At 33.9% G+C, this 12507-nt stretch overlaps 1 protein-coding gene across 1 annotated transcript; it reads right to left on the bottom strand.

The window, feature by feature from the left end:
• Nucleotides 1–4493: 4493 nt before the first annotated feature.
• On the bottom strand, nucleotides 4494–11402 carry LOC126708665 (tobamovirus multiplication protein 2A). Its single transcript, XM_050408519.1, has 7 exons — nucleotides 11252–11402; nucleotides 10324–10627; nucleotides 7163–7262; nucleotides 6808–6888; nucleotides 6623–6727; nucleotides 5332–5541; nucleotides 4494–4941 (listed from the first exon to the last, which is right to left on the bottom strand). The coding sequence occupies exons 2-7, from the start codon at nucleotides 10560–10562 to the stop codon at nucleotides 4834–4836; spliced, it is 843 nt and encodes a 280-aa protein (XP_050264476.1). The 5' UTR covers nucleotides 10563–10627; nucleotides 11252–11402; the 3' UTR covers nucleotides 4494–4833.
• Nucleotides 11403–12507: the final 1105 nt, after the last annotated feature.

Genomic DNA, 12507 nt, shown 5'->3' with positions numbered 1-12507 from the left:
TATATATAAATAATGAATTTGGTAAAGTATATTGTTTTAGACTTAATTAGTTACTTTACATGATAGCATTTCGTTTTGTTTATGTTTTTCTTGCACTGAACTTGTTTTTCCACCTCGGTCAAGCTGACATGGCTAATGTGACACGCATGGCCATTTTAGTGCAACTTGTCTTTTTTATTGACTAGTTCTTGTTTTGATTGGAACACATCTTTTGTAAAGATGAATGCATTTTAGACTGTGCACGTCTAATCAGTGTTCTAGCTCAACATGATGCATGTGAAACTCGTCTCTTTCACCGATAATTGATTTTGTAAAATAATTTTACAAAATTACTATTTCAGCAAATAATTTGAATGCATATAGCATGTTTCACAGAGAGTATGGTATATATAGCCCCACTCCCTAAATTTGAGATGGAATTGGCTCGTGTCTGGTCTTTTAGTGCACTGATCGCAACATGATATGAACATATAACCAAAATTAGATATGCAAATTGCAAAGAGTAGTAGTATATTTACATTGTGTTTGGACTTTGGATGAGGTTATTATTGGAGAGAAGAAAAATTGGTGAGAGAAAAGTGGAGACTATGAAGAACTTGGGGTTGTTTGGTTTAAAGAAAGAAAATGTGATTTTGATGGGGCCCGAAGCCTGGACCTACCAAAACATAATCTCCCCAAGTCGAGAAGCAAATCAAAGAGAAAATGGAAACATCTGATTTGGACGAGAATGTCATCACCACAACATCCCTATTTTTTTATCCCCACTTTTTCATCTCCCAACCAAACCAAATAGCGCTAGACATATGGTATCCAACGCACCAGAGACGCAAGCTTTTGGCCATTTGATATGCAAATTGCAAAAAAAGCGGGCAATTGACAACTACAACACACCCTTTTGTATAGAAACGCAAAATTGAAACTGACAAACTACTATTATATCTTTTGGGCACAAATTAGTGTAAATAAAAAGGATGGGTCTCCTATGATATCACCAACCTTTTGAATTGATCTCTCTAGGGGTTTTTCAGATTTTAGGTCGAGTCAAATACACATAAAAAGTCAGAGAAAGATGCATGCACTACCAAACCCACTATTATCTTACACACCACCACCACAAACAAATCCCAAAAAGAAGCATAAATAATAAACCTTGAGCAAAGACCCAACTTGATTAATTGCGTCATTCTCAACAAGAGAGAAAAATCTTAAATTTGCAATCACTTTGTGCTATGTGACCACAAAGCTTTGGTAGCCGATAAGATAGAAGAAATCAAGACGGAACAGTACTACTGAGAACGACATGCACTAACCTGGGGCTGACCTCTCCTTATTAAATGGAGACGAAAATTGATACATCTTTTTGAACCTTTGCGTTAAGAAATCGATTATTCAATACAAAAACAAAAAGGTGCATATTGTGATGGAATATATGTTGTAACAAATGGTGCTATCATTGATTATGAAACTTTTGGTTTTGAAAGCAAGAAATCTAATTTCATTACATAGGCAACTCATTTTAGATGTTAATTGTGATTATTATTATTATCACGCAACGATAACAAGCATTGCTGCATTTTAGTAAGTTTGACTTTGAAGGTGAAATATATGGAGTAGGATCCGGTACCAGGTGCAAATTGAAAGTTACTTTTTAATTAGGATCCGGGTGCAATAGCAATGAACGGTTGAGATTGAATATTACTTTTTGCAAAAAGTAACTTTCAATCTCAACCATTAAATAAAAAAATATTAAAAAGAAGTAAAAGGTTAAAGTTAAAAATGTAAAAAAAAACTTGTGAAGGAAGTAGTGTAATTGCATGGTGCAATAGCAATTGCACCTGATCTAAGTCCGAAATATATTACAAGTGTTTCATAGCCATCTTTTGCAGAGTTGGGTTTTAGTACTTGACCGATCGGTAGTGACTAAAGAAAGTATCACATGAAAGCAATTTAATTAGGAAGTAATTGTTACACTCTAATTAAACGTATTTTTTATACTGTTAAGGGCAATTCTAGGTTTCAACTGAATTATTGATTAGGAGGTTGCATAGACTAACAACTCGTTACAGGTAATTAACCGCAAGTAGAAAAGTGTAAAGAATCATATAAATTCAAGGAAATTAGTAGTTTTTTTTTTTTTTTTGGAGAAACAAATTAGTAGATTTTGAAAAGGGCAACTTTGTGTTATTTTTTTCCTTTAATTAATGATATATATTTTCATACATAAGAATTCGACTAAAACAGTACCATGACATAACCCCATTTCATTTTCTTCAGCATTAATTCTTACTATAGTATTTTGTTTATTTTACTTTGGATTCGAATATTCACTATTATGCTTATATTTATCCAGGAAACCTTATCTTAGTCACACTACTTCATCTGTAGTCAGAACAAAATTTAGTAAGACAATTTTTTGTCAACATCAATGGTATCAAAAATCTCAACCAAAAAATAAAAATCAATGGTATCATTAATCATGGTCAAACCAAAGGTTTGCGTGGAGTATAGACTCTTCTTTTGTTCTCCAAAAAAAAGGGTATTAGTAAAAGAAAGGAAATAAATAGAAGTAAAGCCAAGGAATAATAGTGTGGGACTTTCATTTTCCTTGAAATTTTTGGGGTCAATGGCACCATCTATTTAAAATTGACAAGTTCTTCGGAGGTTTCCTCAACAACATTATTTTTCACAATAACTCAGATAGACTTGTTTATTGATAAGGCAATGGTGACTGGTGAGTTGGTGACTACTTTTAAGATTTACATGTAATATGTGTTGGTTTATTCTAATTAATTTTAATTAATATGCCACAAAAAAAATTTATATTTGTGTGTGTGTGTGTTTTATGATGATGATGTGGAAAGATGTGTGTTTTCAAAAGCTTACTTGACATTGAAAAAGAATCAACCAAAAATTTGAAGGTTTTTATTTTATATTACTGGCCACTAACATGGGCAGTGCACAAGAAAGTTCAATATAAAAATGTATATATTGTACATATTTAATTAATAGATATTAATAAATAACAAGTCATATTAGAAAATAACATAGCTAATTTAAGTAGAATTTATTTAGAGAAGAGAAAACCCAATTTCATCAGTTTGGTATTGGGTTGCTTTATTTTTTTGAAAAAAGAAATGAATTCTTTATTCTTTTTTAGATAAGTAGATAGTGCTCGAGGGGGAGAGCAAAAAGTGAGTCTAATTATAGTTTTACTTTAGTTTACAAATTTTTTTAAAGTTATATATATAAACATTAAAATGATAAGATCAAAAAAAATATATGCATGATGATAAAAGTGATGATATTTTAATGTTAGAGACCTAGTGGGCTATTATCTAGTTAACGGGCTAGGTCGAGCTCGGTCAAAAGAGAAAACCTTAGCCTATGAGCAATGCCCATTTTGTCTTTAGCAGGCTAGGCTACCCCATTGGGCCTAATCATGAGCTTGTATTAGCATCTTATTTTATTAGTTTTTATAAGAAAAGAATCAAAGAATTTAATGCTTAATTAAAAAAATTTTACGATCAAATTTATTTAATTTTTTGTTTTTATGATGGAAACCTATTTAATTTTTTTATTAAGGCTTTAAATAGTTTTTTATTTTTATCTTCTAGTATAAAAAATGTCAAATAGTTAAATCAAAGTTGCAAAAGTACTAGAAAAATATATATTTAGTAAACAAATTTTAAAACAACCACTTTAAGTATCTTAATAGTTGGAAGAGTTCTCCTAAAAAAATTCTTTTATAATATCTCAAGATCTATCATTCATACTTCTATATATTTTCGTTATTAATTTTGAGTTATTGAGCTAGGCAACTGGCTGGATTACTGGGCTAGTCCATTAGGTGTCCGTGGGCATAAAAACTAACCCATAACCTGACTCACTGGCTAGTGGACTACTCTTGGGCCTCAATAACAATAGGTCAGACTGCCCATTGCTAAAGATAATAGGTTGTTATTGGTGCACACTGCACAATACATAAACTGATAAAAGTGACATTATAGTGCTCTCAATGGAAGTGATGTTGCAATATCCTCACCTCAATAAGTTGTGAAAAGTTGTGAAATTTGCTTGTGTTGATACTTATCAAATAAATAAATTGCTAGCGTTGTTGTATTCTAAAAGAGAGACTTTACCAAGGGAAAGTTTGATGGAGCAAAAAATAAAATTCAGAGCAAAAATGGTAATGACAGGCAAACCCCAATTCTTCACCATTAAATTGCTAGTAAACCCTGATATGAAATGAAAACTACCAGCAAAAACACATTTGATTAGACAGATGCAAGAATTCCTTTCCACCCACCACACTTTAAAACTATATTATAAAAAATGCATGTAGTCCCTATTACGTGAGGAGAAAGTGAGTTCTATTAATAATTAACATACGTACCAAGATGTTGCATGGCTCCTCGGATTTAAATGGAATGAAAAAAAGAAAACTGAATATTTATGTAATGCAAAATATTGTTGTAGCCTTAAGACAAGCAGAATTTCTTTTTAATCTTTTTTTTCCTTTCACATTAAAGCAACTGGGCAGAATATCATCATTAACTCTTGTTAAATAAACTATGCTCACCTGCAACTCCATAAGGAAAAAAAAAAAAAAAAAAAAAAAAACCTACTGTAGCCTTACAGTTTGACACACCAAATGGTAATTCAGTTGAAGAGGAGAGTGAGAAGGTCGGGGAACAAGAAAGATCATGAAAAACGTGTGTTTTTACACAAGCTCAACAAAAAGAAAAAGAACGAAGAAATGTGAAGTTACAAACACAACTGTCTATGAGCAGTCTTCAGAAACCAACCCAATTTTGGGAAAAATTTATCAAGTCATCACATGATGGTGCATCGGCTCCTTTCCTCTGCTGGCTGTGCAGCGGCTTGCTGGTACCTATGTGACTCGGATGGGTTGTATGTAAACTCAGAAGTATCGAGCCCATACTGGTTTATATACAGTTAAAAAAAAGAGAGAAAATACAGCAGCAGTATTAGCTATGCAAGAGATGGTCATTATGAAAAGTAAATGAGAAAGAATAGATTAATACATAAGCGTTAACTATCAGATCATCCATACTAAGGTCAATACTTGGCAGAACACAAGGTGGAACTACAGAATCAATGAATTCATTAATAGCTGGTGAATTAGTGAATCACATGTGTCAAGATTGACCCCCAATTGCTTCATGCTAAATTGAGCTATCATCTAAAATTTGTCTTATAATTATCAAGATCATTGTGCAGCCACAAAACATCATTCAAGACTGCCAATGGACACTCCATAACTTGCAATTTAAGCACTCAAATAAACTCTTCCACTTGAACAGATCATACCTTTTCTCTCATACGTGTACTCCAAGCATCATTTCTACTCGGACGCTGATCAACAGTGCCAGCAACAGGTACACCTGTCGCTGGAACTGGTGGCCTATTGACGAGTGGCTGCCTGATCTGTTGCCTTGAGGCAATGAGCTCATCATCACTGTCATACTCTGGTGGTCTGTTTGCTGCCCTGACCACAAGGGCTAACAAGAATAGCAGTGCCTGCAATTCATGTAGAATCATAATAAAGAAGCTATTTGGCCACCACAAGAAATAAATAATTCTATTGAATAATGAAATTCCAACCTTGTGCCCATAAGAGTCCAAAGTCACCAGAAGAGAGATAGAGTTGGAAGAACACTCTATTTACTAATTAATGCACACCAACACAATACATGCCAAACATCAGTTATTTTGTCCTAATTTCATGCTAGGGAGTCAAAGAGAAAGATCAAGATGGTGTACAATTATGCAAGTCCAAAAGGGAAATTCAACCCAGATCTATGGTATTACAATTAACAGACTCCGCTAGCATGTTGCCTGCTCTGGGACTATTTCAACCCTCAACACCATTGTCATATTTTAATCATAGGTTCAAATGCCATGAAACATTTTCACACATGTTTTGTAAAAGTTGGCACAAAAGAAACATGTACACTAATAAAGTTGGCACAATTGGCATATCTGTAACATAATTACAAGGTGTCTAGCAAAACGATTTCACACCATTTATTTTTGAGGTTGAACCAGAGGTCCCAGGAAATTGCACCAAAGTATTTCTTGCTAAGAAAATTAAATGAACAGAGGAATTCCAAGGTTAACTGACTAATATTGAAATCTTCCCAACTTTTCATTTGTTGGAACCAGAAGTAAAAATTTTGGTAGATAGGGATCCCATAAAAACTTCTTTCAAGGAATGGGCCAGACCCAGCCAGAAAAAATATATATATTATGGACCACAAAAGAAACTTCCTTAGATTTTTCCAATTAAATGCCTTCTCATATATTTTTTGCTTATCATTAGTGCGTGCACTTGAAAATAGATCTCCAACAGACCACCGCCTGGTATTTTGTGTTTGCTTTCTAAGAAGTAACCTTTCCTATTAAGCAACACAACAGTCAATTGCTGCAATTTGAAAACTAAAAAAAAAGACAATTTATTGGCATTGTTATGCTCAAGAACCCCATCATATTTCCACTTAAACAAATGGAGCCTATATAGTCAAAAGCATGTAGAGACATGATTTTCAACAATGTGAAGATCTTAGTTCAATAAAAGCAAAGGTGGTCATGTTGTGCTTACCTCCAAAACAACAGCTCCAAGAGCAACCCATTTGACAATTTTCCAATTCTCTTCCAGAAAAGCATATATCATGTCAAAATCTCCAGTTTTGTCTGTTGGAATTTCCTAAAACCGAACACAGGCGACTAATTAGGAGACTAAACATACAATCTTAAAGTTGAAATATCAATTAACAAAACACTCACTGATTCCCAGCTTTTGTCAAAATATATGAAGGCCGCACATCCCAGCTCTACCAAGATTAATAAAATCACCAATACCGAGTACTATGTTGGCTTAAGGAAACAAAATAATAAAAAATAAAAGTGAAATTAAAAGGAGGATGATACAAGAACAATCTATCAACCATTGAATTGTACATCTGATGACATTTTATGAGGCATGATATTAGTATGAATAGGTGTGGTGCATATAATGGCTGCAGAGCAGTTATTCTTTAATAGATAGTCTATGACATAAATATCTTGAATCTTTTCCTTAACTCTTTGATTAAAGGAAATTATATCACTTCTCTGAGAAATATATAAGTTATTTGGATACACAAGTCAAGCAACATCCATTCCTTGTTACAGCTCCGATGCAACCAAAACAAGAAATGACGAAGATAATTGCTCCTATGGCGATAAATAAGTATATGAACCTGCAAAGACATGATTAACAGAAGGATAGGAAAAACGAATTAGGCAGTTCAAGGAAATGTATGATGCCAATAATTTCAGTCAATTGTATTGTTCAAAGCCTCAAAGTGATCGTCTATAGATTAACACATATCAATACACACATATCTAGGAGGAGACAGTAGGGGTTCATTCAACAACATATCTGTGTGTGTGGATGCATGTACTCGAGTTACATGCCACTATAAAAGAATAGGAATACAACAGTTGTAGAAAAATAAATATGGAGATGCAGAAAAACAGGGCAAACTATCGACACTAATGAGCCAATACTAAAAACCAAGTTGCACAGGCACAGCTTTGATGAATTTCTATTCTTTTCTTTTTTTTCGTAAGTCAAACTTCCCACAAAGCTTGAACCAAAGACCACATCCACCACCCCGTTCCTATCCCATAGAGATCCCATTTGAGCCCAAAGGCCATTGGCTTTGATCAATTTGTATTGGGATCAAGACAAACTCATGACCAGGAAAAAGAAAAAAGATATATATATATATATATATTGATGGTTGTAGAAAAATGAAGCAAACTAGAGATGCTACATGCATACAAGATAATGCTTTATACCAACCTACTTAAGGTATTGGAATCAAGATAGACTCTCTGTAAATGACTACTTGTGAAGTACTATGGAATTGGGAGGCATAGCACCAACACTCAAACAAGACCTAAATTTAGCTAAGCATGATTCACATTCTGATCCTGGCGGATCTGAATGTAGATGAGGTAAATTTCAGTCCACCTGCTTTTGTTATGCAGAACCTGGATTTTCATAATGGTTAGCACTTCCATCTCTATTGCAATTACATGAGTGGTTAGGGAATGTCGAGGGCAGCAAGTCCACTGCAAAGCCAAAATTGGTATGCTGACTAGTCAACCAATTGAAGCCTTTAGGGTTCCATTGGGTTTATGTGCCACTGAGGCAATCACTGAGCCCTGCCTAGGTATCTCAATTCTCAAATACCATGTTAGGGAGTATTTTTGAATCAATTGATTCAATTTGGAGGCACTATAAGGAGATATGGAGGCCACAAATAATGTGAGTTGGGACAAGCAGAAAAGATATACAATAGCTCATTGTTTGGAGGATAAAATAACAATAGAGCAGGATGGCAGAAATCAATTAGTATAGAAAATACATATTGTTTGAGATGTAGTAGCTTTAAAAATGGAGTTAGCTGAGTTAGGTGACTAATCCATATGCTGAATTTGAAGCAATTTTACTACATATGAAAGAAGGTCAATGGAACACAAACAATAAAAGAGGAGGGGCTGTGAGAGGGTATACAATGACAATGATTGATTCACTATAGTATACATAGAATCACTTATCAAAAATTATAGTCCATATAGAACTAATGGGAAAAAAGGACAATCTGCATAACAACATCGAATAGTATGAGATCTTGTCGCTGGGATTTTCCTTCATCCATTTGAAACATTACTTGACCATACAAAGAGGACTGTTCCAAAAACCAAAGTTCAAAACTCTGTAAAGCAGCCTCAATATTTTCACAATACCCCATAAACAAGTTTTGAGTTTTTCAGGCACTTTTTTTTTATTAGTAAGTTACGCACCTAATGGATCTTGAACCCACAACTTCACCCTCCACCCGAGTAGGAGGTGCCAATTGAGAAGCTAGAGCTCAATGGAAAATTTTGCAGGCACATTAAACTTTGGTAAAAAGCAGTCTACACATATTTTGTTTAGGTGTAGGAATTTCTTAGAAAGAGTTGGAACCAATTTCTAATGTCTCAAGCCAGGCTCAATAGTTAGCTTGCAGCAATTAAATGCTAACAAAATAATTTAAGCTTAGTAAGCCCAAATTGTTGAATATGTATTTGTTTAAAGATCAGTTTCAAGAACTTGTGAGACAGATTTGCAATAGGATTTCACTAAGTAGTAATAAAAATTTTAAAATATAAATATCTTGTGACACAACATTATGCATGTTACAAACCATTCTTGTTCCACAACGAGAGCTTTAGTTTGGAAAAGGTACACAAAACCTCCACTGTGGTTTCCCCCTAAAACACGAAACTGCTGTAAAGTATTGAGTGATTTCACATAAAACAAAAACCACAAGGGGGTTTTGTGTCACACTCAAAAACTCTAGGGGGTTAAGTGTTACACTCAAAACCTCACGGGGTTCTATGTCTTACAGGAAAATCACAAGGGGCTTTTGAGTATTTTTCCCTAGTTTTTTTTTTCTTTTTTCTTTTTCTTTTTTTGGATTGGTAATTACACACCCACCCAATGGATTTTAAGCCCACGACCTCACCCTCCATGTTCTTACAGGGAGAGGAGATGCCCTTCGAGCTAAAGCTCATTGCCACAATAAGAAAAGGTGAACCCTTGCATCATTGCCAAGATTACACAAGGGGTCATACAAGTGTTTGTGTGTGCACTTTTTGTTACTGTGTGTATATATAATTACCTATGATCAATGTGTAATCAGTTAACCAAGTTGCTTTCCTCAGTGGTTTAACAATGATTATTTGCATTATTGCACATAGCAGAGATAAAGACTACAGCATAAAGCACATGGAGAAAGTATGCAGCATGAGAACTTGACTTGAGGGCATTGCTGCTAATAATTATTACTAAGACAATACAATTCATTGCATTACAATCAAGGGTGACATGCAAGGGTTAAAATACTTAATTAACAATCTAGAAATAGAAATAAGTCCATTTTGCATGGCATTCATTTCCTTTTTCTTTCAAAGAATGATGACAAAGAAAGAGAATGCTCAAACACATCTTTCTTTAATCATTTTCCTTTGCCTTTCCTCACTCTCCCCCCTCCCCCAAAAAATAGAGGACCTCAAGACATTTGAGCTATAACACATTTGTTCAATGGAAATCAGACACAAGAACCCATTTCTTCATTTCCCATAAAACCGCATTTCGAATTCAAAATATATACCAGTTGCTCTTAACAATGAGTTCAAGCATGACAAACTAGCAACAACAGAGAAACACAAAACAAAAAATATACGAAATGAGATCAGCAGCCATACCAAGCTTTGGGCAGGTCATCCAAAATACTAGCCGATAGGGAAACACCCACGAGCAGTGGTCGACCAAGCTGCACTGAACTTCCATCACCGCTCACCGATGAGGACACAAGAGCATTAGTGGTGGTTCTTTCGTACTCAACCAGCAAGTAGATCCCATAGCCCACCATGGCCAGACCCACAAGGGTCAACAACAAGTTCAGAAGCTTCAATATACACTCCAAACACCCTCTGCATGCCATTCTCTACAATTCCCTCAAGTCAAAATCCAAAACGGGTCTTTCCTATTTCATCCAATAGCCAATATCTTGCACACAAACGTACCACATTTACTCCAAAATATCAATAACTTAAATATAAAAACTTTCACAAAATACTTAAAACCCAGATTAAGAATTGAGTAATGAATGAAAACATCAGAAAAACTCAGCTCTCGTTGCTTAAGATGTTTAGGGTAATATAAGCGTAACTAAATTTTGTAACTTTAGATTAATTCACTATCGAATATGAAAAATACCCATTAAGCAAATTTCAATGAAGCTGAAGTTAGTTGAGCTAGAATCACAACCAGACCAAATCAAAATTTTAAATTCAAAATCTAATTGGGCCTTTTTCCCTTCACATTTTCTCAGCAATCTAAAAGACTATATGCAAATATGTTAGTAATCCCCCAAAACCATCAAATCTGACATTGCCGAATGAAAACTGAGACCCCCAAACCCCCCAATAAGTTCTCTGATCATCCAGCTCACGATGCAATGCACACGAATTCTCAATTAAAACTCCTATTATCCAGAAAGTTTTCAATAACCCAATTAAGCAAATAAAAATAAAAATCTAAACTTGTCGATCTTAAAGAAAAAAAGAAAACTAGAAAGAAAAACAACGAAGAGAGAGAGAGAGAGAGAGAGTAGAAAAATTGAGTACTTACAAATAGAACCGATAGGTCAAAACAAATATTGAATTTCTTTCTCTGTATTTTTTTTATGATTCTGAAAACAGAGAAAATGAGAGAGAGAGAGAGAGAGAGAGAGAGAGAGAGAGAGGGGGGGGTGTTGTCTGTGTGAGTCTGGAATTTCAAAGGTGGAAGAAAATGGGGTCCACTTTTGTTCTGTTTTTTTTTCCTTAATGGCCAGCTCAGCTGCTGCTATTTTGCTTTCTCCACTCCTATTTTTGACTACATAAAAGCGAACGCATCTGACATTTGTACCCTCTAAGGAACGGACGTGTGTAAAATTATTAAAAGGATCAAAACTTTTCATAAGTAGTGTGGGGGTTGATACTGTCATTATTGCGTTGTCGGTCTTTCCAAACTGGCTGGTGGCGCCCAGGTTTACGTTTCACCTTTGGAGAGGAATCTATCTACCCACGGATCCATCCTCCTATGCTATTCTGCAGAGAGAGAATGACTTCAGCCATCATTACTTTTTTTAAGAGTGTTTCGCCCGTTCCATTCTTAATAATACCTATTTATCAAAAAAAATTAAGACACTAATTAATTTTTAGTGTAAGGTGATAACTTTTTATCATTAGATTAAGATATCAGTCAATTTCTGATGTAGATAAAAATTGAATCTCAAATCTCTTATTCAACCAAAAAAAAAAACTTTGTTTCTCAAAAAAAAAAAAAAAAAACCAAAAGAAATTTTACTGGTTCAGTTATTGTCGTCATTTAATATGTGTTTTGGCAAAGATTAAAGGTTACTTTTTTTTTTTTTTGGTTAAATTATCTGCCGTGTCCTACACTACTTATTGTTCCAATTTTATTTTAAATAATTTAACTTTTAGCTTTTAAAAAATAAGTAAGCTTTTAGTTTTTTGTCTTAAAAAAAAAAAAAAAAAAAAAAAAAAAAAAAAAAAAAAAAGATAGTCACTTGACAAATTACAACTTTAAAAACCGAATTTTTATTACCTTCTTATATACCATTAATAACAGGATTCCTTATTTGGATTTTATCCTTTAACATACTAAAATATCCTCAAAATCAAATGTTTAAAAAGAATAGATAATAGGATTAGACACGTAAAATTACTTATTTAAAAATTCATAAATTTTAGATAATTTTAAAAAACAATATCTTCCATCATGTTATTTCTCCCTCCTCCAACAAATCATTTTAAAATCCTAAACTTCCTCAATATGATCACTCCTTTAAGAAATGTTAAAAACTAACTGAAAAAACCTGA

This window comes from Quercus robur, chromosome 12 (genome assembly GCF_932294415.1).
Source record: "Quercus robur chromosome 12, dhQueRobu3.1, whole genome shotgun sequence".
Taxonomy (NCBI): Eukaryota; Viridiplantae; Streptophyta; class Magnoliopsida; order Fagales; family Fagaceae; genus Quercus; species Quercus robur.
Note: the sequence above shows the minus strand (reverse complement) of the source record. Positions and strands in the feature narration are given on the sequence as shown.

Excerpts from the sequence above, each read along its gene's own strand:
- LOC126708665 (XM_050408519.1), bottom strand. The coding sequence starts at position 10,562 with ATGGCATGCAGAGGGTGTTTGGAGTGTATATTGAAGCTTCTGAACTTG. Across the intron at positions 6,728-6,807 it reads TTGACAAAAGCTGGGAATCA|GAAATTCCAACAGACAAAAC; the intron begins GTGAGTGTTTTG and ends GTTCGGTTTTAG. Across the intron at positions 4,942-5,331 it reads GTACACGTATGAGAGAAAAG|TATGGGCTCGATACTTCTGA; the intron begins GTATGATCTGTT and ends TATATAAACCAG.